General features: G+C 42.9%; 1 protein-coding gene across 18 annotated transcripts in view; it reads left to right on the forward strand.

Moving 5' to 3' along the window:
- The window catches only part of ABI3BP (ABI family member 3 binding protein), a 1,784,442-nt gene that overhangs the window by 1,698,319 nt on the left and 59,121 nt on the right, over positions 1-27,002 (forward strand). For all 18 annotated transcript variants that reach the window (XM_086934483.1, XM_086934484.1, XM_086934487.1 and 15 more), the window contains 3 exons: positions 2,042-2,121; positions 22,262-22,291; positions 24,553-24,714. In XM_086934483.1, coding sequence (XP_086790609.1) covers positions 2,042-2,121; positions 22,262-22,291; positions 24,553-24,714 — 272 coding nt within the window. The remainder of the gene's footprint in view (positions 1-2,041; positions 2,122-22,261; positions 22,292-24,552; positions 24,715-27,002) is intronic.

The following is a 27,002-nucleotide window of genomic DNA, read 5'->3' on the forward strand; positions in this document are numbered from 1 at the left end:
CTTAAACCTTTGTCTCCAGCTTCTCTCAGCAAGTGGTATTTTAATACTCTGTAATCTGTTGGTGTTCCGCTTCTCAGCTAAGATTTTTTTTTTATTTCAACATTGCTCATCATACAGTACATACAGGAGAGGGACACAACTCCAAAAATGGGGGCTTATTTTGATGTCGGACTGATACCGTCGCAGAAATGGGACTGACCACCCTCCGGTAGGTGGTCCCGACTGCCTAATCACGAAGCGACTGCACATGGAGTGAGCGCATACTCCCATTCCTCTATGGGAGCTTGTGTTACCAGGAATGGGCTTCTGTGTTTATCCCTGCACCCCATGGCAGGCACCTCAAGGTGCCTGCCAAAAGGTGCAGGGATCGCCAAGGGGGCACCTGTGGCGCAACCTCTGCCCTCAACCCGAGGCCGAAAACATAAGGGGGCAGACATGGTTTTCAACAGTTTTCATGTCGGAAAGGCCAGCATGGAAACTCTGCCAGAAACCGTGCATCGTGATCCAGAAGGCTGACCTGCCTTCCATTTTTATTATGGGCTGTTCTCCGACTGGCTAACAGGCTTCTGGAGCCCGTCGACAGCCAGCTGAAATGACGGTCCGGTTTCAATTCCAACCGGCGGTAACATAATCAGCTGGTCAAAATTGAAACCGACAGTGAGTGTCGGAAAGCCATGACTTGAGGTCGGAGGCTTTCCGACACTCATCTTTATCGCCCCAGAGTAATGTTATCATTGAGAGGTCTTACAATTTTCAACAGATGTGTCAATGGTGAGATAACGAAAGGTGCATGTACGGCTGGTGTTGACATAGGACTACCATTACTTTCAGTACAACAGACGTACAATTCTCCACCCCACTCCCTCCCCAGTTCTGTCATGGATCAGTGCCCCTAAATTCGAGCCAGGGCCCCCACACCTTCTCCAATTTTTGGGGACAGCCGCAGCTCCGATAAATCACCTCTTCTGCCTTTTGACACCAGTCAAGGTCAGACTCCCATTCTGCAACACTTGGGGGGTTACTGGCACCCCATGTTTTGGCTATGTTGCGCTTGACAACTCCAGCTGCCATCGTATATCCACGTTATATGATATCTAAGACAGTTGTCCTCCCCCTGCCCCATTATTAGCAGCCATTTCACATCTAAGGGCACCATTAGTGAGACAGCCATTGGACATCACCTCAGTTACCCTGCGCCAGAGCACTGGTATGTCTAAAGAAGCCCAGAGTATGTGATAGAACGGGTCCTCTTGGTTAAAACCTCTGAGGCACTGTGATGTCTCAGCCGTACCTATCTTATGTAAGTGTCCTCGACTAAAATGCCCTATGCATAATCTTGAGTTGAACTAAATTGAACCTGGCTCAAATAGCTATTTTTCGTGGGCTCTAGAGAGCCTCTGCCTAGTCGTCGCCGTATATGTCACTCAGGTCTGCCATCCAAGCATTCCACAGGGCTCCCAACAGGTATGGGGAATTATTAACCAGCTTATCTGCAAAGCTTGGTTTCAACTGGTAAAGATTTGTACATACTGTCTGACCTGCATGAGGGGTTCTGTTAAATATGTAAGCTTTCAAAAAACAGCCTTTTCCAATATTTAACCCTGATGGTAATTCCATAGTGGCAATTTATTGGGAATGGCCAATGCCAGTGACAAGATGGTATTCATTTACAAGGTCGCCTATGGCCCTTACTACAGTTCTCGAAACCTTTGTGGTTTGCATTGCTATGGATGTGTATCTAATGTCTAAATCTGTAGCTTAAACTGCTTTTATCAGCTATTGTCAATAGTAATTCCATTCACAATGTTCAAACCATAGCTCCTTTGTATGAACTAAAAACTGTAGCTCGCTCTATAAACACATTACCCTTCTAAACCCTAAACTCTTATTTTACCTTAATTAGACATTGAAACAGCTTTTGGATGTATATCCGCAAACAACCTCTACTGTACCAAATCAGATGCGGGAATGAAAAAAATGTAACCATTGGGCTTCTTTTCAGTCTCATGTCAACCAGTAATACTTTTTCATCTCTCTTTAGTTATGAATTCAAAGTGCTAGCCTCAAACATCCTTGGCGAAGGCCCACCAAGTACTACAGTCACACACAGCACAGAATCAGGTAAGATTGTCATTAAGTTTCTCAGTGTGAGCCAAATACTGTACTGCTGCATGCGAAGCACTAGTATGTATGTAACCAGGAAAATACATTGTAATTGAAATGTTTTGACTTTTTGAATAATTTTCTCTCTAACGTCACTAACGTCACTTTCATGAGTCTAAAAACCATACAGTTTCACTACACTTTCTGCTCTACCATCATATATAACATAATACATTTGAGTAATGTTATTGCTCTCTAATGAATATACTGTTGGGGTACGTTTCCTAAAGCTAAAGCTGTAGATTTTAGAAGTAAAGGACTCATTCATTTCATAAAGCTTCATTCGGTGCATATCAACAATGACCATAAAGCACATGACAATAACATACAAGTATTTACAAATAAGAAGATTGCAGGGGTAGTTATTACAAACGATCTTATGTTAAAAAACAGTTAAAACACCATACTTTTCCTTACATTGATTGATTTGTAAAGATAGGTAGCATTAAAAAATCAAACATCGGGATGATGCATGTTAAAAAGCAATATCATAGAATCATTCACGGTACGAACTCCATATTTTACCAAAATTGTTTTTAACTAGGCTATGCGCAAGTTTCTGTACAAATTGCAAATAAGAAGAAAGTGCAGTGGGCATTGTGCTGAAGTGCCATCACACGGACAAGGGCCAACTGGATGTTTTTTAAGAGACGGAAAGGCCACCAAATGATGTACAATCCCGAGCCTCAGCCTGGTTAAAATAAATCGATGGGAGGCTCTGGTCACTTGGCTTAGATATAATTGAAACCCTTCGTTACCTCTAAGTTTATTATAAAACATACAGGTGGATAGTTGGCCAGTCCTTCTCTTCCGCCCCTCTATCCTATAAGTCATGAATGTACTCTTCATTTCCTGTTTTGACAATGCAGTTGCAGCATAGCATCAGCAACAATGTTAATACCCAACATTTCTTGGAAACTACAAATAATATATTTTAACCACGGGATCTTAGAATGATTTTCAACAGAGAGACAATCATTAATAACAGCTCAATTCAGGGATGTCTCATCCTTCTGCCATATGGAACGCCATAACATTATCGGCCTTAAAGATATCAAATCAGACAGATAGTTGATCCCTAGCTCTCTGTGGGTTAAGTCATTTGGAGCAGATTTGGGTAGACACAGAAGTTTTTTGAGAAAAAGGTTTTCCTCAACTTGCAGGCTACTATTGGAAACGTGTCCCCAGGCCCCAGCTCCATAAAGGGCAATAGACACGCATCGCGATTGATACATCTGTAGCATGTCCCTGATGCGTCTATCCCCTATTTTGGTTGCAAATTTGAAGACCCCATGGGCACTTTTAGCCCTCTTAGCCCGTACATTGGTGATTTCATGTGCCCATGTACAATCCTTTGCAAATATAATTCCCAAGTGAAGGACTCGTTCCTGGCTTCTAGTAGCAGGGAGATGACAAACATTGACAAAGCCAATAGGTCTCACCTATGCAAGAGCTTTCAGCTTTGCCAATGTGTTTTAGCCATGCTGTACAATAACATGGGTGTTGCTCAGCACAGCTAAAAGTTAGTGGCATAGAGGAGAGTGAAGTGGAGTGGCGTTGAGTGGAGTGGCATTGAGTGGAGTAGAGTGGAGAGTGTTAGGGTGGCTTTGAGTGGAGAGGAGAGGAGTAGCGTGGGGTGGCGAACTGTGGAGTAGAGTGTAGTGTTGTGGAGTTGAGGGTCATAGAGTAGAGTGGTGTCATGGAGTAGAGTGGAATATATTGAAGTAGACTGGTGTATAGTGGAGCAGAGCGGAGTAGTGTAGATTGAAGTGGTGTAGAGTGACATAGAGTAGAGGAGCGTAGTATGGATGGGCATGGAATGGAGTAGAGATTTACAGTGATAATTAGAGGTTGATGGTCTCTGAGGAGTGATATAGATTGAAAACTGTCGCTTGATTCACTCATAAACCCCAGCAGTCCCTGTGATGGGTTATGGACTTTTTCAGCTCAGTCATTGCTTGCTTTCTCCCCCCTCTGTAATGTACTCCCATTATTTACCCATTGACCTTTTCATGCTCTTTTTATGATTGTCTTCACTACATTTGACTCTCAAGCAACATGGGATCTCTGGTAGAGGCTTTATATAAACCCCTGGATGTAAGATGTGTAGTGGCCTGGGAGACATGATACTACATGCTTGGGGGCCTGTACACTGTGTTTAAGGAGAGCCAGAGAGAGACATTAAAGTGGACTATTGGCACGAGTTACTATTGTGTTGTTTGTCTTCTGTAAGACTTAATTAAACTTACGTTTAAAGCAAATTGTGGCCATTTGTGACTGTTTTAAAGCATGGATAATGTTAATAAAATAGTTTTCCTAACTAAACTAAAATAAAATACAATAGCCATTATTTAGGGCCTCATCCCAACAGTGGCTGGCAGTGTCCTGGAGGTGATTTGTGCAGCCCCATTGCTAGGATATCTTCCTCTATCTTCTGCACCCAGTCTTTGAGTGGGGTTTGTAGCCCCTACCTGCACTTCTCCACATTAGGAGGGTCTCCATGTCACAAGGGTTGGGATGCCCATGCTGGTTCACTGTGAATCCCTGTTAGTATGCACCATTGGTAGAGTGTTCCTGACATTTCAGACTTGGCTCAATTTAAGCAGAGGGGCACATGCCTCTGCTTCGCAAAGGCACAAGTGGCTATGCCTTTGCACATTGTAGGGGCATTGTGCACAAACCTTCATAATATATGGTCCAGTGTGTCAACGCAAAATCCTTGCATTTATGACCATTAATTAAGTATTGCTAAACTTGCAAGTACAGCAATTCACTCTTGAGGTCCATTTCAGAGTACATCAGAATTGTTAAGCCAAGGTGTTTTGTTTAACATAATAATTTTCCAAATTATACAAAAGTTGCATGCTGAGCACCTACATTCCAGGTACAATAAGAACTCATGTAGTCACAATCCAATAATAAAAGGGAGGAGGCGAGAGATGCATTTAGCTTAATCCATTCTTCCCAAAACATTTTTACCATAGGACATGAACACCCTGCTCTTGCAAAGACCAGCACATATTCCACCATTTCCGTTATGGTGTCATGACACAAAAAACTCAATCCCTCTTTTTTCCAATCCATTGGCATTTATTCCCCTTGAACTGCAGGGGGCTTGTATCCAGAGGGTCTGATATTCCTTGGACCATTTTGGCCCATGTACTCAGGTCACTTACTTATGCATACTGTCCCTAATGGGGAATAGGCCATCAAACAGGATTATCCAGCAACCTCTTTACTGGGATTTTCTTTCAATCTGAATCCAGGCTTAACTCATCTCCTTGCAGTCAGCTTTGAAGCTGTAGTGCCAGGTGTTTCTCTGCCTTCCACTTTTCCTTTTCCCTTGAGGGTTCCAGATCAGGGCTTGCCTGGTGTGTGTTTGATGTGGGTTTGCAGAGGGTGTGACCTATCCATCCCCAACATCTTTTCATGATTTCTTCATGAGCAAGGACCTGAAAAGAATAGGTCTCAGTTGCTAATGGTGTTTAGCCAGTGGATTTTGAGGATTTTCCTTGGGCTTGTGTTGATTAAAGTCTGGACTTAGTTGATGGTGGTCACTGTTGTCCTCCAATTTCTGCTCCATACAGAAGGACCAATTTCAAAATGGTGTTAAAAAGTTGAATCTTGGTTTGCAGTGTTTGGTCCTTGGAGCTCCAGATCTTTAGCTGAATGAAGACAGCCCTTGCTTATCCAATTCTTACCTTGACGTCTTGTCTGTGCCACCCTGCTTGCTATGACACTGCCAGAGAAGTGAAGGCCTCAGCCTCTTCCAGTGCATCTCCTCCAAGAGTGACTGCAGCTGTGCTGGCCATGTTAGTCTTCAGGATCTTAGTTTTCCCCTGTGAACGTTGAGTACAAGTTGTTGTGATGTGGCTGCCACCTTGCTGGTCTTCCCTTGCATCTGCAAGAGTAGGGCCAGGTCATCTGCAAAGTCCAGTTCGTTGAGCTGTGTCCAAGGTGTCCACTGGATTCCATTTCTTATCCTTGCTGTTAATGTCTTCATGCACCAGTCTATTGCCAGCTGGAAGAGAAAAGGCGAGTGCAAACATCCCTGGTAGACTCTATTCCTCACTTGGAAGGCTTCCGTGAGTTGTCCTCCATTGACGTTCTCGCAGGTCATTCCCTCGTAATAGTTTCTGATGATTCCTACAAGTTTATCTGGCACACCGTAGTGGTGCTGGTCTTACTCCACTACTGAAATGGAGCCCACTTACAACCATGGGGGTCCTTTTTGCCTGTAGTAACTTAGAACTGCAGTTTGAGAATCGGAGGAGGCTTACTCTTTTATGGGTATGTGCATCTCCCTCTTTAAACCCCTCTCTGGCCCTCTCTTAACAGCTTTATGTTAATTCCAAAACCATTTCACTTTAGCAGTATCTACTTTCCATTTTCCATCCACTCCCCCTGCCCCATCCGCATTTACTACTAAGATATACACCTACATGTGTGGAGATCTCCACAGACGGGGAGGGGATCTCCGCACATAAAAATAGTAGAGACGGAGACCTCCACACTTAAGATCATGAATAGCATTTACATTTTACATTTACTTTTTTTGCATCATTTAATTAAAACTATTACAAAAACAATAAAAACTTTAAAAGGACTATAAATCAGTTCATCCAGATATATAAATAATCTTTGTACCCGCCAACAAATGATTTCTCTGTTGTTAGGGGGAGATAGGTTATATATTTGTTACTGTTTCTTGGGACACATAGAGCTGAATGAAGTGCTGCTGTTGTGTTATATTCACTAGGGTTGGGAAAAGTTAAGATACATTGAAGTTTGCTCAAACTAGCGTTCTTAGCTCAGTGATAGTTGTGGTTCTAATAAGGTTACTCTGAGCTTCTGCAGAGAGACTGCCTTTGGCGATACATGGTGCGGTAGGTAACATCATGAGACCAAGATGTTACTTCAACTCTTTTGGTGTCCTGGGAAATCCAGTGCTGTGGGCGACATTATTTGTCTCCCATTTCCTTTGTGTAATGTTATTTTATGTTATGTTATGTTATTTTTACTTATACCGCGCACAGCTGCCCCAGCGAAGGGGCGTCCTGGCGCTTTGACAAGGCAAACACAACACAACACTGGTAAAAGGCAAAATGGCTACAGGAACAGCATAAGGCCTAAACAAATAAGAAGGTCTTGATGGCACGTCTAAACTGAAGAAGGTCATCAATGGCCCGAATATGAGGAGGAAGGGAATTCCACCAATTCGCCGCTAACACAGGAAAAGAGCGGCCACCAGCTCTACTCAGCCTAAAACGCGGTACCACAGCCAGATTCTGACCCAAAGATCTAAGGGTTCGCGAGGGTACATACGGTGTAAGCAGATTCTCCAGAATTTGGGGAGACGTACCCTTGAGGATTTTGAACGCAAGGCAGAGGACCTTGAATTTAATCCTCTGATTTACAGGGAGCCAGTGGAGAGAGAGCAAGGATTTAGAGACCGAGCACCGCCTAGGCAGACCTATCACCACTCTGGCTGCAGCATTTTGGACTCGCTGCAGCCGAGTAAGTTCTAACTGATTGATCCCAGCTAATAGCGAGCTGGAATAGTCCAGCCGGGACAACACTGATGCTTGAACCACCAGTTGTCTGGTGGAGGCATCAAAAAATGTAAGGATGGGTCTAAGTCCTGTAATGATGCCATAGCAAGAGGCCGCCACCTTCTTGGTGTGACAGATGAAACTGAGGGTTGGGTCAAGCCAGACCCCAAGATTTTTTATCTCCGATGCTGGAGAGGGGGTCACACCTAGTTCAGAGGGCCACCACTTGTCACCCCACAACTCCGCCTGCTTGCCGACCACCATAACCTCCGTCTTCTTGGTGTTTAACTGGAGACAGTTGGAGTTCATCCAGTTGGCCACTGCTCGTAAACCGTCACGGAACCTGGGAGCCTCCATGTCTGAGTACCCACTCAACGTGACCGCCAGCTGCATGTCATCTGCATATGAGACCATCGTCAAGCCCCATTGCTTGACGACCGCAGCCAGCGACCTCACGTAAAGATTAAATAGAGTGGGACTCAACGATGATCCCTGTGGGACCCCCAGGTCCAACGGATAGTCCCATATCAATTTCTGGACTTTATAAGGACATTGGAAAGGTTCAGACAGGGGGTGTAATGCATCGCTGAGTATTTTTACAAATCTCCGACAGCAAGCAAGGGTGGAAGCCTCCACTTGTGAAAAGCATACTGCTGAGGCCTCTTTGTAAGTGTGGGCCCCTTGTTTCAGAAACAATTGCCTGGTAGAATTCTCCTTTCTTGGATCATGGCTGGACAACAGCACAAAAGGTGCGGCCAATATTTGTGTTTATAATTGCATAACCTGCAAACGCCTCCATTGTCTTGGTTGGCCAAGGCTAGATTAAAGTTCAAGATCGGCCAGCAATCGTTTATACATGATCTCTCTTTGTGTTCTAAGTTTGAGGGTAGCTGATAGATAGGGTTGGGGTTTAGCTACCAAATACGAACAGTTTTAAGTAAGCTTGGTCTTGCTGAAATGAGGCTAGTCGCACTTGTCTATTGATGGTCTTTTTCCATATTGTGTAGGAGATGGGTTCCACAGCAATCGCTGTTTGATTTATCACAGTAGTTGCTACGGCTCTCTGAAGTTGTTTTTCCACAGGGAACCTGGATTTTTGAAAATGCCTCTCAGGCAGGCCTTGAGAGTTTTCTGGTGATTTTAATATGCAAATATAAAATTTGAAGAAGGCTGCCTCGATAATGAGGGCTCGCCTCACCAGCCCAAGTTCCAATTTGAGTCTTGCTCTACGAAGATATTTCATTTTTTAAACAGCAATGGAGTTTGCCCATGGGCATAAAGTATCTAACTACATGCAAACACGCAAAGGGAGTGATGCGGCGGAATCAGAACAACACAATTTTCAGTAGGAAACATACAAATTAAGTCCTACTCTTTGGTACATAGTCCCTTCATATTAACTTGCTTGCATTTTCTATACATACCACCTCCAATTCCAATTGGAACAATTTATACATTCTTTTAATTGTGCTCTTTTTTTTCTCAACAAATGAGATCAGTAACTATTAATAAGGGTAACCTCTACCTGGCTTTCATAGACCTCAAAACCACATTCGATGTTATTCCACGTGCTAAACTTTGGAAGGTATTACTGTCCACGGGGTTTCCTAACTATTTGCTGCAGCTTGTCATCAAGTTCCATGAGGACAATTTTGCAAGGATACGCTGGGGGAATCAGGGGCAATTGACTAGGAGGGTACCAGTCAACAGAGGGGTGCGGCAGGGATGCGTGATGGCCCCAACGTTGTTCTCCCTCTTTATAAATGGGGTGGTGGACCATTTGAGGGAGGACCCTGCGGACGCGCCTGTCCTTGCCGGAGAGAAGACCCCCACACTCCTCTTTGCAGACGACACCCTCCTGATATCTAAGACCCCGAAGGGCTTGCAAAAATTGCTTGACCGTTTCTCTCTCTTTTGTAAAGAGCGTGGTCTATCGATAAACACCGCGAAAACAAAGTTAATGGTTTTATCTGCAAATAGAAAGGTTAAGAAGGTACATATCTCACTGTTCGGGTCCCATCTGGAGGTTGTGAATGAATTAGACTACCTGGGGGTTAGGCTTTCGAATAATATGTCCTGGGGCTCTCATATATGCAAAATGGTACTTAATCTCAAAAGGGTTTCTGGAGTGATACTAAAGAATCAGCGCCTCTCCATTAGTAGACCGGTTGCTCCAGCCTTGGCAGTCTATGAGGGGAAGGCGGTAGCCTCTGCAGTTTACGGTTCTGAATTATGGGGTACCGAAAACATCATGGCCCTGGCAACCGCAGAGAACAAGTTCATCAGAGATTTGGTATCATTTCCTGTGTCTACCCCTTTGATACCATTATTTTTTGACATGGACAAAAAATCAATTTCTGACAAAGTCCATCTTAGGCCTCTGTTATTTTGGGTGCGCCTTAGAAGGACTCAGGAATTAGCAGATTATGCTCGAGTGCTGGATGAACTAATCTCCCTTAATGTCAACAACAAGATAAAGTGGCTCAACAACCTTAAGTTGCTGGTAACATCTATAGGTTTGGGAGAATTTTGGGCCTTGCAATGTCCACCTGCTAAACAAATTGTCAAAAAGTTATATTGGGATTGGGTTGAGGCCAAGGTTCATGTCAACCCCAAATTGGGATCCTTGACGATCAAATTCCTTGACCATAAACCCTTTTGTAAGTTGGAACCCTTTCTGGACTTTATCCAGCTACCCAGAGACAGGACTTTGTTTTTGAAGTTGAGATATGGTACTCTGCCCCTCAAGAAATTTATGGAAGGCTGGGTAAGCAAGGGGGGACATGACCTAAATTGCCCAGGTTGCAGCTGCCCGGAGGAAACCCTGGGGCACTTCTTATTCGCATGTACAGCTTATAAGCATGTTAGGACTAAATGGTTGAAACCAGTGTGCAGGGTTCTGGGTGTAAAGGATCATAGATCAGCCCTGCGTATTATGTCAACTAACACTGCTTCTATGTACATCGTCTGTGGGGTCGCAAAATACCTGGCGGTGCCTGGTTAATCCGCTCCAGGTTACTGGGCATTGTATAATGGTTTATTTGGGATGACTGTATTGTTTCAACCCCGCTTTCTTCCTCCACCCTTTTAAATTGACTGTGTTATTCTGCTGGAAATGTAGTTCTATTGGATAGATTGATTTTATGTATTTTGTATGTTTGTACTTTTATGATAATCTTTATCGAATGAAGTATTACAACAACAATATATCAAATAATACGAGGGGAACATTTGACCATTTACACAAATATAAAAAAAGACAGACAAAATTATACATTTAGTTATTCATTCCTTCCTACTCATACTAAGAACCAGGTAGTTGCTACATATTTTTAAGGAATCCCACTATGGGGTAGTCCAGTACACACATAAAGTAAACAGTTCACCCTCTGAATCAATCCAAATTGTGTGTATCAAATTTCTTAAAATATGCTAATATTCCATTTGACTCCTCTATTCGGTGAAGTCGATGCTTTTCGGCCTATTTATTCGGGCTATGTTGGTGCAAGGAGAAAAAAAACTACAAATAATGATATCAACAATAACATACACCCTTTGCCTATACATATATATAATGATATGCTTCTAAAATTAGAAGAATCCCAGATGTTATGTTATTAGAATTTTTAAAGTGCGGCTTTTACCTTAAGGTATCCTGAGTGCTGCCTGAAAGGTTACTGTGAAGTGAGGCAACTATAATGTAATTAGCCTCGTGTTTCGATCCCGTCTGAAGGAGAGGAGCCCAGCTGCATTTCTAAGGTGAAACAGCAGGTTATTCCAGGCCTTGTAGGCGGAGGTAATGAAGCTCCTGCCACCTCATGAGGCTCTTTTAACTAAAGGAATGATCACTTGCTTTGTTGTCAGAGAGCGCAAGGTTCTACTAGGGACATACCATTGAAACCGTTGTTTCAGAAAGTCAGGACCATTGTCATTTAGTGCCTTGAAAACTATACAGAGGGCTTTGAACTGAGCTCGCAGTTCCACAGGGAGCCAATAGAGCTGTCTTCGTTCCCTCTTGACTGAGAAAACCTAGGTGTGCCCGTCAATAGCCTGGCTGCTGCATTCTGCACTACTTGGAGTTTCTTCATGAGTCTCTTTTGGATGTTCAAATAGAGACCATTCTAAAAGTCCAAGTGTGCTATAATAAGTGCTGTAACTACAGTCCTCAGGCCATAATCAGAAAGAAGAAACTTTATTTTTCTCAGAATTCTGAGGAGAAAAAAACATGAAGAGACAACCCTATTGATCTGGTCTTCAAAAGTGAGTTTCTTGACAAGAATCACCTCCAAGTTCTTCACCTTTTCAGCTGATTCTGGAAGCATTACCAGTTCACTTGGCCACCGTTCCGGTATCCAGATATTAATGTTATTCCCGAAAATGATGACTTCAGTTTTTCCGGAATCCATTCTCAGACAGTTGGACGCCATCCAACCCGAGATGGTTTTCATACAGTCATGACATTTCCTACCCGTATCCGATTCCTGGCCTTGCTCAAGAGACAGTACTATTTGCGTGTCATCCGCATAAGACGTCAATTGGAAACCGAATGACCTTATCAAGGCTCCCAGCAGCGACACGTATACATTGAAAAGTGTGGGACTCAGGGAGGACCCCTGAGGTACCCCACACAGCAAGGGGAAGGGCTTGGACCTAGCCTCCTAAAAATAGGAGAGACGGAGACCTCCACACTTAAGATCATGAATAGCATTTACATTTTACATTTACTTTTTTTGCATAATTTAAATAAAACTATTACAAATACAATAAAAACTTTAATTAAAAGGACTATAAACCAGATCCCCTGATTGTAGTCTGTCATTAAGGAATGATTTAAGGAGGTTCCAGGCCATGCCTTGAACTTCATTTTCTGATAACCGGTTCATCAAAACTTTATGATGGACCGCATCGAAGGCTGCAGAGAGATCTAACATGATCAAAATCGTGGCACCTCCTTGGTCCAAGGCCTCGCTAACCTCCTCGATGGACTTGATCAAAGCCAATTCGGTGCTTTGTTCAGCTCTGAATACGAATTGCGATGGGTCCAGGATTTAATTTGTCTTCAAGAACCGGGTGAAAGGCACAAATTTAATCAAATCTTGAGTCTCCAGGGGAGAGAAGCTGTCTAGTGTTAATGTTGCCTTTGACCCATTGGGCACCATCATGGCGGAGTCTCCATTTTTATTATCTTATGTGAGGGCACAAGATGAGAATATGGCTTCCACTTTTAACTGAAAAGCGGAAGCAAGATTTTTGCACAGTTCAGAGCTACTCTGAATTTTAGGCGTTTGGGGGACTGTGAGTTTAACAATAGTTCTAAAGAGTTCTTTGGAGGAGGATTTTGCCAAATTTATCTGCTCAGAAAAGAACCTCTTTTTGGTATCCTGAAGTAATTTCTTGTAGAGAGAGAGAATTTCTTTATAGGCTGCTTTATCAACCTTGCGGTACCCAGTTCTCCAGAGTCGCTCTAGCCATTTACAGGCTTGTTTTTGTACTTTTAATTCTTCAGAGTACCAGGGAGCTGATGGATGGATCCGTTTGGGAATCCACTATTTTACCCGGGCTAGTTTATTGCAAGATGCCTCAACCCATTCCGTGTAAACCGATGTTGCATAATCAGTTCCCTCTGGCAGGTCAATAGCAGTCGCTTTAAGTAAGTTTCCTAGCTCTATACTATTAATATCTTTCCAGACCCTTATAGTTATCTTATCCTTAGGCTCCGATTTACCTTGGGGGTGTATTGACGGTGCCACTTCAAATAGAATTGCAGAGTGATCTGTCCACAGGAGCGGCAACACTGCTGTACAGAACAGATTGGGATGGTTAGAGTTGATTTTTGGATTGGTTGGGAGCGCACAGCGTTTTTTGTTTGAAGTTTTAAGAAGGTTCTTATGTTTTATTGAGGATTGGGTGCTACATGCAGGTGGCACGTCCGTCCAACGTGCGTTTTGTAGATGCAATGGGTTATTGTGTTCCCATGTAACCTGGGAACATCCCTGTCTTCTGTGCACACCGTGGGTGCTTAAATAAGCCTCCAAGACATTAAGTAGTTGAAATGTTTTTAATCCTTATTTCTCGTCATTACTTTCATGACAGTAGAGTTTCACATAAGTTAAATGCTTTTGAAATGGCTCCAATGCATTTCGGGTTTTATACCCTTCATCTGGGAGCTTCTGAAAACAACAGTGAGACATAGCGAGGTGTGAGAATATATTCTCATATGTTAGCGGTCGTAGCATGCGGGGTGGGTGAGTGATGTGGTGGACTTCCCTTAAAAGTGTCATGGCTAGAAGTGCGTACACTGAGCAACAGAGCTTCACAAGCAGCGTTTGAGGCTGGGAGGAAGGAAGGTTCTAGTGAGTTGTGATAAATAACTGCCAGCCCACCACCACATGTTTGAAAAAATCTGTACACGTATGTAGACTGGTCAGTGCTCGTTGGAGCCCCACTTTAGTGTGGTCCATAATAACAATGTTGTCCGCATATTGAAGAATGTTAAGTGATCTATGACCTTAAGGAGGGAGGGCAAGGCATCTGTTGGTCTGGTCTTTCTCCAGATCTGCCGTGTATAGATTAAAAAGTAAAGGTGCTAACACACAACCTTGTTTGATACTCCTGGTAGTGGGTATTTTGGCGTGTTGTTGGGCCCGTTTTCACACGAACCCATGGTGCAGAGTAGAGGGAGATTATGGCTGTTAAAAGAGGTGATGGAATACCCCAATATACTAGTTTCCTTCACAAAGTCTGTCTGTCAAGATTGTCAAATACTGCAGTAAAATCAATAAAACTGCAGAACGGTTGTAGTTGGTTATGCTGTGTGGCTTGGTGGCTAAAGGCGGCTTGTGCGATGATATTGTCATTAGTGGCTGCTCCTCCATGAAATCCTGTTGGGAAAAAGGGAAGCAACTCATTTTCTGATACCCTGCTTCCCAGATTTTTAAGCAAAATTCGGGCGTACATTTTTGCCTCCAAGTCTAGCAGAGCTATTAGGCGGTAGTTCCTTGACTTTAGGGAATCTCCTTTTTTGAATATCGGGCATAGGCTTAAATCTCTATAAGATACTGGAATTTGACCCAAGCTGTAGGCTGAGTTGAAAAGCGGGTTCAGAAGAGCTGCCCAATCCTTTGGTGCACATTTAAAGATGCCAGCTGGTAGACCATTTGGGCCAGGTGCTCCGTTGCCTTTCCTATCCTTAATCAGTTTTACAATTTGGGATGATGAAGATAATTCTTGTGGGTCTTATGTTTGCTGCGGTGTGAGCCCCTTTTTGTCTGTTTTGTAATGAGCGTAAATAAGGGCAGTTACATGTTTCTCCCATTCCGATTCAGAAACTGAGTTTTCCCTTGTTGGGCAAGGTGATTTTAATTTATTCACATGATTCCAGCAACAAGTAACAGATCTTTCCTTGAGCATCCTGAATATGCTTAGACAATCCTTCTCTTGTTGTGCTAACTTAAATTCTGAGATAACTTTTTTATGTGCTTTCCACAATTCTTTTACTGCCTTTATGTTTTTGTTTGTTTGTGGGGTTGATTTTACCTAATCAGATGGTTCTCCTAAGGTTCTTCCGTGAGGGACTCATGTTTTGGTTCGGCAACTGTTTGTATGGGTAGCGTTGCAGTGGCTTTATGGATTGCCAGCAATGCCTGCACTCCAATATGGGGTCTAACAGTTCTTTGGTCATTGTGTTCCATTGTGTTAGAAGTTGCCCCCCAAGTCGGTTCTTATACCTGCTATTTCCGTTCCGTGTGGAGTGAAAGGGTCGCAATTTGATTCTCCTTACTAGGGTCTTTATTTCTGCTCCAGTTGTAATGCCTAGCCCTAGAGATTTATCTTCTATTGAATGACCCAGGTCCCGGTTTAAGACTAGGGGATTATGATCACTTTCTTCTCGATTTGTTAAGTTCATGAATAGCACTTTGTAGTACATTAGTAGTACGTTAGTAGTACTACCAAACGTACTACAAAATGCACTTTGTGAATATGAACCTAAGTCCATACTGGAACACACAATGATTCCACGTTTCTGCAATCTCATTTACAGCCCTTTGCCTAGAGGGACAACTGCAAGGGTGAACAGCGAGGGAGACAGGGGGCACCGCTTTCTGGTGGCAGCCTCAACCTCTCATCTGTCAGATACAAACCCGTCCGATTTGATCCTCTTCATGGGCCTGGTGTACAACAGTCTAATTCAGCCCAGAAAGTCAGGGCTAAATTGCATGCTCTCCGAGACGCATAGTATATATGTTCAGTCAAGTGTATGAAAGGGTTTTTCAATATCTAATACTGCCACAACATAATCCTATTCTACAACATGATGAGACCTTCTAAGATTTTGGCAGATCCCGCATTTTGGAATTAGCACCCATTGGTCTTTCACTGGCCAGAGTTTTGATCAGTATCTGTGTTGATCATCGGCAGTAGCCTGTAATAGACAGAGTGGTATGGGGGCCTATCTGGCTCAACATCATAATGATAGTGGGCTCCCTCCTGGTACTCAGGACTTTCCCTCTATATCTGACTACCAAACATACTTCTAATCATTTTTCTTGTTAAGTCAAGAGTTAATTCATTAATTAAGTTTTAAGTAATTTCCTAAACTTTAACAAAACTAGGGCCATATGTATCAAAAAGTCATTTTGCGATTTTCAAACAGCGATTTTTTGCGAACCGCCATTTGAGAATCGCAAAATGCTATGTATGTAGGATTTGCAATAAATGTTGGGAATCCTACATATTCCTTAATTGCGAATCTCAAATTGCAATTCGCAATTAAGGAATGCCTCCCCATTCATTCCTATGGGCCTAGAGGCCCATAGGAATGAATGGGAAGACATTCTCAATTTGTGATTCGCAATTAGCGAATCGCAAATTGGGAATGCAATTTTAAGGGTGCAAGGGTGTCAAAAGGACACCCCGTTGCACCCCTGAAATAAGCATGGGTGCACATGTTGCGCACATACATGCCCTAAGGGCATGTATGTGCGTCACATTGCACTTTGAAAAATGCAAAAAAGTGAATTTTTCAAAGAAATCGCATATTACCACCAACTTGAAGTTGGTGGTAATTTGCGATTCCTTAAGGCCAATTTGCACTTTTTTGGTTTTTCTTACATTGCATTTAATGGAATCGCAAAATTTGCAATTTCTTAAATGCAATCGCAAAATAAGGAATCGCAAATTTTGTGATTCCTTATTTTGCACGCAGATTTGCATCATACATACCATTTGGCAAAATTGTGATCGCAAACGCCGAAATGCAATTCTGCTTGATACATATGCTCATATTTTGTTACGAATTCAAATGATTTCATTATGGCTATCCACTGGTGAACCCCATTTGGTTTGCTCTTAAATTTAAAGATAATCAACGTACCATTTTTCCCTAGCGCATGACTGTGAAGGTTTTATAATTAATAATAGGCAGAGGAAAGCCAGAACAAAGATGTAGAATGTTTCGCCTGCACCATACTCAACAGAAGACGACTTAGCTCATAAACAGACTTGTTTACTGAAGCTTTTAATAGGATTTTGCTTAAATGCAAAAGTATATAGAAACCAGTAAAAATATTATGATCCTCCGAAACGCGATACTTTCTGTGAAGTCTATACAGCACAGGAACGTATCTAACAGCCATCAAGAGCTTCTTTATTTCAAGTCAGCGGCCAGAGCAATGCAGCAGAACCATATCAGGGCGCATCTAATAGGTGCCTTGACTACTCGGCCTCGGACGTGCCCCCACCATGGCACTTAGAACTACATATCAGTACAGGAGCACGAAGGGTGCATTTTAATTTACATAACTAGCCAACCACATCAATAATTTCATGGCCCCAAAGAGCATTTCAGGAGGCTTCTTTTTGTTGGGGGGGCGGAGGTTAATATAGCACCACCTCGACCTGAAGGTATTGGAGCGCTTTACATGAGCACCAGTTGCATTACAAAAGGACAATCTTTTTATTTTGTTGGTGGTAGGCGCGGGGAGATTAAGCGATTTGCCCAGAATCACAGGATGTTTAGCCGATCTGAGACTCGAACATGGTTTCCCAGCTCCAAAGTCAGCAGCTCTGGCCCTCTGGCCGTGAGGCCACATCATCTGTGCTTGAAGTGGTGGTTCTTAGCGCCGGGACACTCTGTGGAGTAGCAGTGCGCTTTATAAATATCCTTTTACATTACACGCAGTGATGCAGCAGAAGGTTAAATAGAGAGAGTTTCATACTAGGAGAGGGTCTGGGAGCCTGTGACATGGGAGATGGGCAGCTTGGCTGAGAGTCTGGAACAGTCCTTGCAAAGAGGCTGTTCCTCCAGATCGGTGTTCTTTTTTTCACTCCCTCCGGCGATGAAAGCATGCAAAGGTTCCCGCTAAACATTCACAAGTATTACAAGTTTTTTTTTGTGTGTGGGGGGGGGGTTATATAGCACGAACCTGGCTCGAAGGTATCAGAGCACTTTACATGAGCACCAGTTGCATTACAGTCGGACACATTCATCTTTGTTCGTCACTTTAATGGAGTATACATCTCTCCATACCATGAGCATAGGCCCTATTACACTAGAGACCAGTCAGGAGAGTCCACGGGGCATATCAACAAGGGCCTTATCTGCGCTTTTTTGCTTTAAAAGCCCAAAAAGCGGAGATAAAACTATCGCCCTATTTACAAGTCGGTGCTAACATGCATTAGCACATGTTAGCACCCGTTTTCCCGACGCCTCACTTTGCATCTCTAATGAGATGCAAAGTGGGCGTAACTGGACAGTATTGCATGTAAATTGTCGCTGATGAGCACATCGCAATATTTACAAGGAAGCCCACGCATTTTAGCAGAGGCGGTTTTCGCCAAAAGCTAACGTCTGCTAAAATGCTGACTTACGTATAATTATCATTTGGGGTGGATTAAGCTGATACGACCACAGGGTCATATCAGCAAGGTTATCGCCGTTTTCCATGGACCAAGGAAAACACTGCTATCGCTGGAATAATTATTGCCATTGCGCTGTGCGTTGTTAATACAGCGCTAGCATGGTGATACTTTCCAGCGATAGCCGGCAAAATAAAATTCACGCTAAGCGCGGCCAGCGATAATTATCACTGCCGCTTGATAATATGCCCCAAAATCTCAATTTGTTTCTTAATAGTCACTCAAATTGGCGAGCAGCATGTCGACTGTGCAGAGTTAGGGCACTTTACTTATACTACTGTATGTTGAAGTGGATGTCTCTGAAGTGTTGCTCCATGGGTTTAACATACTTTTAGATACGGAGCTAGACTTTTCTGCCATTTCATTTGCCAATTTTTGGAAAGAGTTGGAGAAAATACCCAACATCAGGATTTCCAGACGTCTCAAGCAGAAGGAGGAACCAGAAGCAAAACTAGCATCACCATTAAATGGAAAAAGCAGTAAAGTAGAGTGTAAAGGCAGGAATGTGCACTTCCTGTTGGTGTGCATGATTTACAGTCTCACTTCTTACTACCATCACAGTAACAAAGGACCTGATTTAGAGTTTGGTGGACTGTCATCTGTTTGGCGGACCACTAGGTTTACGCGGATGGAGTAAAATTCACTTAGTTGGCGTAAACCTTCCTCTCACGGCCTGAGGGATTACAGGCCATCACAGATTAGCCATCTGACTGTCTACCCTATTTAGAGTGGGCGATCAGGTGGCTTTTTGACATCGTCCATCACTGCCAGGAATATCCAGGCAGTAAGAGACTAAAAAATAAAAAGTCCCTCACACCAGGGGAGCAAACCACCAAAAAGCTAAATAGCTTTGTATGAATCGCCTTAATGGCAATTCATACAAACCCAGATCATAGTTTAGGGAAAGTGATGGTAGGTGTTTTGGGCCATCGCCCTACTGTACTTTGAAATTTTCCTAGAGAAACATGAACGTTGTTCTCTGGCTTACCAGGGAATGACATTGAAAGTTTAACATCCAATTTTTATAGTCTCTTTAATTTCTTACTCCCCTTCTTTGGGGCTCCTGCATAGATGACCTTGCAGAAATCTAGTCTTGACATTATCAAGGCCCTGACTTACTTGATACAATGTGAGTGAATGGAGCAGCGCAAGGGTCGTGCTCAGCAGCCTAAGGTAAAAATTCATGTTTGTAAATACAGTTGAGATTCAGTGGCAGCTACAACTATAAAAATATGGTGGGGTGCTGCAGAACCAAACTCACTATATACTGCTCCCCCAGCAGAGGTAGCTACGCCATTATGATGGAGAAGCGTCACCCCACTTCTTTGAGCAGTGGCAATTAGAAACATAAAATGATAATAACGTAGAGCTATTATTATGTTATGCTTCTTCAAGCTGCTTTGCAGGCAAGCGGGTGGGTGGGGCTGCTCTACTCATAGAGCAGGGCAGGGGAGGAGTGGTTTCTCCACTCCCAAGTGTGCAATGATTGTTTGGTCGGCCTTCTCGGGCCGCCCAAACCAGTCATGCAGACTGTCCCTATTTCCATGCAGGCTGCATTACAGCCTGCATGGGGAAATGCCCACCCCTCCAGCCCCTGGCTGAGTGCTGTGTCATGGCGTGCAGACCAATCACAGCGCTGCATTGCAGCGTTGTGATTGGCTCAGGGGGGTGGGGCCTGGCTGCCTGCTTTCCGTTCCTGGAGTCGGAGACAGGAGAGCAAGAGCAGAGACACGGGACTGGCATCAAGGTATGTTTATCTATTTTGTATTCCCCCCCCCACACGCAACACCTGCAACCCCCCGCAAGACCCGCGATCCCCCCACACTACCCCTGACTCCCTGTGTCCAGCCCCCCACCCGCAAGCCATGCCGCAGACCACTGTCCCCCCGGTGCGCACCTTTCTCCCCCATGAATGTCCACGGGCAGGAAAGGGAAGGACTTCCTTCCTGCTCAGGGGACACCAATACAACCAATCCTAGAGCAGGCTAACCCAGCGCTCATTTTGAGGCTGGGGGCCTGTGCCAGCAATCCCCCGGCTGTTTCAAAGCCAGGGGACTCCTGGGTTTACAGTGCACATGTCAGGCGACCCGTAGCATTAAATCCGACCAACCCAACATGCATACTGCAGGGACAGCTGTAATCCTGCAATTGCAGGATGAAGATCCACCCCATGCCCTTGCACTGCAACAATTAAGTAAAATGGTATTGACATGCCATTTTACTTATTTGTGTGTGCTGCCATTGCTGAGGCGTGACGGCCAAATGAAGATCTGCGGCTAAATACAGTCCAAGATTTTTAACTACTCAAAATGGGCTGGGCTGTCTCCCAATTCATGCAGCCACTTCTTTGCCAGGCTGTTTTACGTACCTTGTCTAGATATTCTGAGGCTGAATCTTAAAGATTCACACAGACAGATGTCAGACTTGGACTTCGAAAAATCATACTGTACAAAACTACTCTTAAGTGTGACTCACACAGACAAAGAAGTGTTAAACATGCATGTAACCAGGACGTATGTGGTGTGTCTGTGCACATAAGCTACTCAAGTGCATGCACAGTAATTTGCACCAAAAGCAGTGGGCATTCACAGGGAAGCAGACAGTGACATACAAATGCAAGGAGGATGTTACCTACAAAGTCATAACATTTTGGCTGTTCCCAGCACATTTGAAAGCAATTTGAACACTTATTTGTCTGGGCATGTGGTTTACACCAAAATGATTCATTCGATAATGGTGCAGTAAGTGTTGCAAAGTGCATCAAACTATTCTGTTGAGATATATCTATACAGAAAGTGACATCATGTAAGTACGGATGTTTGACGTTACAACGCATGCTTTTACCACGCATGCCTTTACAACGCAGTTTTTACAACGCATGCCTTTACAACGCATAGTGCTTTGGGGCGCTGGATAGTGAATAGTTTAATTTACTATTCCAACTCCAGTCCCCGTGGATAGTAGGGAAGGTGTTGGATAGTAAATTAACCTATTCCCTATCCTAGAGCGCCCCCAGCACAATGCGTTGTAATGGTTTGCGTTGTAAAAGTTGCGTCGTAAAGGCACTGCGTGGTAAAAGTTGCGTTGTAAAGGATGTTTCCCGTAAGTACGGCTATTTAAAGTTAAGAAAAAAGTGTCAGTGAACTTGCGCCTATAAATCTCTGCCTTTCGGAATAGCCCCTCTCAAACCAAGATCAAATCATCTCCATTGCACCAACAAAACCAACATCTCATGAGTTGCTGGTTGTGAAATAAACCTAAAGCATGTGTCTATTGAAGAAACAAAGCAAGGATATGTAATCCAAAGGTTTGCTAAATTGATCGAAGCGCAATTGCTTCTGCCTACAAGAATGTAATAATAAAATGAGAAGAGTCGGGCTGATTCATTTTAGAAGAATTACATCATAAGTCGTAATCTTACATCTATGATTGTCGTATATTTATTCTTTTCATTTGATTTTGCAATGATTGTACGTGGACTTAATCCCATATACAAGCAGCAAATGTTAATTTATAAAGATTAGAAAATAGATTCAAATGTGAACACGTTTAAATACGCTGTCTTTGAAATGTTAAAACCGGTCACTTTAAAGAATGTAATTAAGCATTTGCATTTTTTCTGATTTCAGTGGACCCTCGAGTAAGCGAACCAATTACAGGTAATATCTTTCTCTCCCTCTCTTTGTGTCTCCACATACTATAAACAATTTTCTGTGATGAAGTAATGGACTACTGTACTTCTGGAGAATAAGCTACTTCGAGCTATGCATTAATGGGAATAAAAGTTATTATGCTTATGATGTAACATGTCCCATCTGTACTTGGTGTGAGGAAGTATTGCCAATGTAAATGTTTTCGTGGAAAAGTATGTTTCCGTATGGGGCCTATCCAGGGGCAGCTGAGACAGACCAGTCGCCGCTTTAAGTTGTAAATGTAGTTCTGCAATAGGCAGAAGGCCACTGTCGCTTTCTAAGTGATCTACCAGCAAACATTTGAACGGGCCACTGAAATGAAAGAAGCCCTCTTGAAAGTTGCTTTGACTGATGACTGCTAGACGTTAGACATAGACAAACCAGGAGGTTGCTGAGGCGTTAAGAACATAGGTCCAGATTTACTAAGTGGGAAAGTAACGCAGCACAGCATCTAACGGTGCTGCTCTGTGTTGTGTGAAAGGGAGAGAGCAGAACAGTGCCATATCTACTAAAACGTGGTGCGGTGTTCCTCTCTCACTGCTCTGGCACACTTTTGGCTGCCACACACCAACACACACACACACCCTTTTGCCATAGCGCAAGTGTGTGTGTTCTGTAAGGAATAGTTTTTGTAAAGGAATGGGACCCTTCCTGTACAAAAACTAAGCTTTAACACTCCCTGCTTTGAATGTGTGTGTTGAATATGCCATCAATACAGAGAGGCTGAAAAAAAGTAATGCCTCCACCATTCATACATGGGGTGGAGAGCTGTGCCTGTCTATGCCCACTTATTCAACCAAAAGATCAGACGCTACTGCTGACTCTCCATGATCTAATACAATTTGCCAAGACATGTATACAAAGTGAAACACAACAAAATAAGAGCACACTTGAGACAAGATTTGGTAGATAATTAAAGAGGTAAGGCGACTTTTCAGCCAATGAGATTTATCAGTGTTCAGAAAACGGTGTGAATTATTAATAGTTTTGGGGGTTGGTGGTATAATGAAAATTAGAACATAGTCATGTTGGGAGCTCTGTTGAAGATAATGGATTGGCCTCAGGGCGACTGATGGCTGATGTAGGCCTACTACTACATTCCAATGTCCCCATTTCTGTTTCTCCATTTTGTATTCAGTACATTCTTACCCTTGGGGTGGAATGTTCTAATAGCATTATAGTCCTTCTAAATCTGTCTATACAGGTTGTTATTGGTCATCAATCTCATTATGAGCCATCTCCTTTGGCTTGGGCCCATAATTCAGATTCATGGGCTTAAACGCCCATTATAACCCTTGTCAGTAGGCTAAAATGTTATAGTAAGCTCAATGCACACTCTTTACAAATACCTATAGTACGATACCATGAGCGCAATGGTCATCATGATTGCACAAATAATATCTTGTGTGTGACGCATTGAAACATTGGGCATAGGGACAATATGTTCAAGCTTGAATTGATTTGCCACATCACCGTTTAAAGGGATTGAGTATATTTTTACTATTGAGTTAATGTTCCCCTTTTTAACAAGGAAGACCCATTGAACTTCTACATCAATGACCATGGAGAGCTCTGGTGTTGCTTGCACAGTTATTTTGTGCCATTGTTGGGGGAGGTGACGGGCAGCATCATCTAATTGTGGTGGCTTCCGACACACGACGTTATTATACAGCATATTACAATCAGTGGTGTAGCTAGCTCCTTTGCCCCCCCATAGCGGACCCTGCTTTTAGCCACCTGCAGTGGCCGTAAGAGATGGGATGGGGGTGCTAGCGATTTTCCTGCAATTGCCGCCCCACGGCAAAAGCATGGAAGAGCAGGGGGGGGGCCCCCAAAACTCTTGCCGACCAGGGCAGACCGTCCCCTCTGCGCCCCCCCACTTGCTACACCGCTGATTACAATCTTGACATGTGGGTCTAAGATAGCTAGATTAGATAGATAGACAGACAGACAGACAGACAGACAGACAGACAGATAGATAGACAGACAGATAGGTAGATAGATAGATAGATAGATAGATAGATAGATAGATAGATAGATAGATAGATAGATAGATAGATAGATAGATAGATAGATAGATAGATAGATAGATAGATAGATAGATAGATAGATAGATAGATAGATCTTTATGTTATAGCATCAATTTACCTGCAGTTAAAACAGAATTGTATATTAAGATGTCAAAGAGGAAAATAAATTATTGCATTTATGTATCTCTTTTTCTGCAGGAGGGAAGGATGCCATCTGGACTGAAATTAAATTTAAATCAGACACATATTCTGAATGCAAGGGAAAACAGTATGTCAAAAGGACATGGTACAAGAAGTTTGTTGGCATACAGCTATGTAACTCTCTGCGATATAAAATTTACCTCAGTGATTCACTTGGAGGTAAGGACAGCCCATTAATGCTCACTGAAATATGATTCTTCACAGGCACTTCATGTTCAAACGTAGTGTAAGTAAGTGGCAACACCATGTCATATTGTGTTATAACTGTTTACGCACTGTGTGTTCAACACCTGTTAGTACCTACAAATTAATGTGCCCGATATACAAAGCTTTTATCCATGAATCGAAGTGACTATTCTCAAGAAATTTAGAATTGAGTCAGGAATAAGTCAACTACAACTCAAAACTACAAACAATATATATATATATATATATATATATATATATATATATATATATATATATATATATATATATATATATATATATATATATATATATGTACATTTAATGAAAAAACTAAGTTTAAAGATTAGTTAGGGAAACTTTATTTATACTTTCTATGCAAACCAAACGTAAACTACACACACATTGGAAATTCTAAAGGTATAGTGATACCTTAAATGTATTATTTGCACACCACTTTCAAATTACCATAACTTTATTCCTTCTTTCCACACATACCAAACATAACCTACACAAACATTAGAAATTCTAAAGTTATAGTTATTTCTTAAGTTTCTCATTTATGCATTATCTATAAATTACTATAACTTACATACCTCCGTACACACTGTTGTCAGCTCACTAGCTGGAGTACATTAACTATAACACAAGCTGTCTCAATGCACTGCTTATACCCTTTCATATTACATCACTTATAGAATGCTAAATCATAGCATTGCTAACAAGACTCTTCATATGTCTAACAAAATCATTAATAAAACACTGTGCATGTTAGAGTGGCAAGTTATACTTAATTCTTTAGGGGTGGAATAGCATCGAGTGGAGTGACGTCCAGTGAATACGTGTGGAGTGAAGTGGCATACAGTGATGTGGTGTGGAGTGGCGTAGAGTGGAGTAGTTTAGAATGGAGTGGCATAGAGTAGAATACTGTAGAGTGGAGTGGTATTTGGTGGCGCAGAGTTGAGTGGCATAGAGTGGAATAGCATAGAGTGGAGTGGTGTAGAGAAGAGTGGCATAGAATTGAGTGGCGTACAGCACAGTGGTATAGAGTAGCATGGCATAGAGTTGAAAAGCATAGAGTTGAGAAGTGCAGAGTGATTACAGTGGAGTACCGTAGAGTGGAAAAGCATACAGTGAAGTTGTGTAGAATAGAGTGGAGTAACGTGTAGAGTGGAGTGGGGTAGAGTGGAATATCGTAGAGTGGAGTGGGCATAGAGCAGAATACGGTAGAGTGGAGTAGCGTAGAGTGGAATAGCATTGAATGAAGTGGTGTAGAGTGTAGTTGTGTAGAGTGGAGTGGTGTATGGTACAGTGGTGTAGAATAGCACGGCTTAAAGTTGAATAGCTTAGAGTGAAGTGGCATAGAATAGAGTGATGCACAATGGAGTACCGTAGTGTAGAATAGCGTACAGTGAAGTGGCATAGAGTGGAGTAAAGTGGAGTGGCATACAGTGGAATAGCGTAAAGTGGAGTGGCATACAGCAGAATAGTGGGAAGGTAAGTGTTGTATAGTGGAATAGCATAGGCTGGAGTGGCGTACAGTGGAGTGGCGTACAGTGTAGAAGTGTACAGTGGAGTGGCATAGAATGGAATGACATACAGTGGAGTGGCGTAGAGTGGATTGGGGTAGAGTGGATTGGGGTACAGCGGAATAGCATATAGTGGAGTAGCGTAGAGTAGAGTGGCGTAGAGTGGAATGGTGTACAGTGGAATGGCACAAAATGGAGTGGGGTAGAGTGGCATATAGTCAGGTGGTGTAGAGTGGAGTGGTGTACAGCAAAACAGTGTGAAGTGGAATACAGAGAGTGGAGTGGTGTACAATGGTATAGTGTACTTTGGAATGCTGTTGAATGGAATAATGTAGAATGGAGCGCGGTGAGTTGAGTGGTGCAAATTGAACAGAGTATCGTATAGTGGACTGGCATAGAGAGCAGAAGCATAGAGTGGATGTGGCACAAAGTGGAATGGCATTGAGTACAGTGGCAAAGAGTCGATTGATGTACAGTGAAATAGTCTACAGTGAAGTGGCGTAGAGTGGAATGGTGCAGAGTGGAGTGGTGTAGAGTGAAATAGTGTATAGTGGAGTGGCATACAGTAGGCTTGCATGGAGTGGAATAGCGTGGAGTGGTGTGCAGTGGAGTGGGTACACTGGATTGGCTTACAGTGGAATAGTGTTGAATGGAGTGGCGTGGAGAGGAATAGCTTAGAGGTAAGTGGTATACCGGGTAGTGGCGTAGAGAGAACTAGTGTAGAGTGGATTA

Source organism: Lissotriton vulgaris, chromosome 8, assembly GCF_964263255.1.
Source record: "Lissotriton vulgaris chromosome 8, aLisVul1.2, whole genome shotgun sequence".
Classification (NCBI taxonomy): Eukaryota; Metazoa; Chordata; class Amphibia; order Caudata; family Salamandridae; genus Lissotriton; species Lissotriton vulgaris.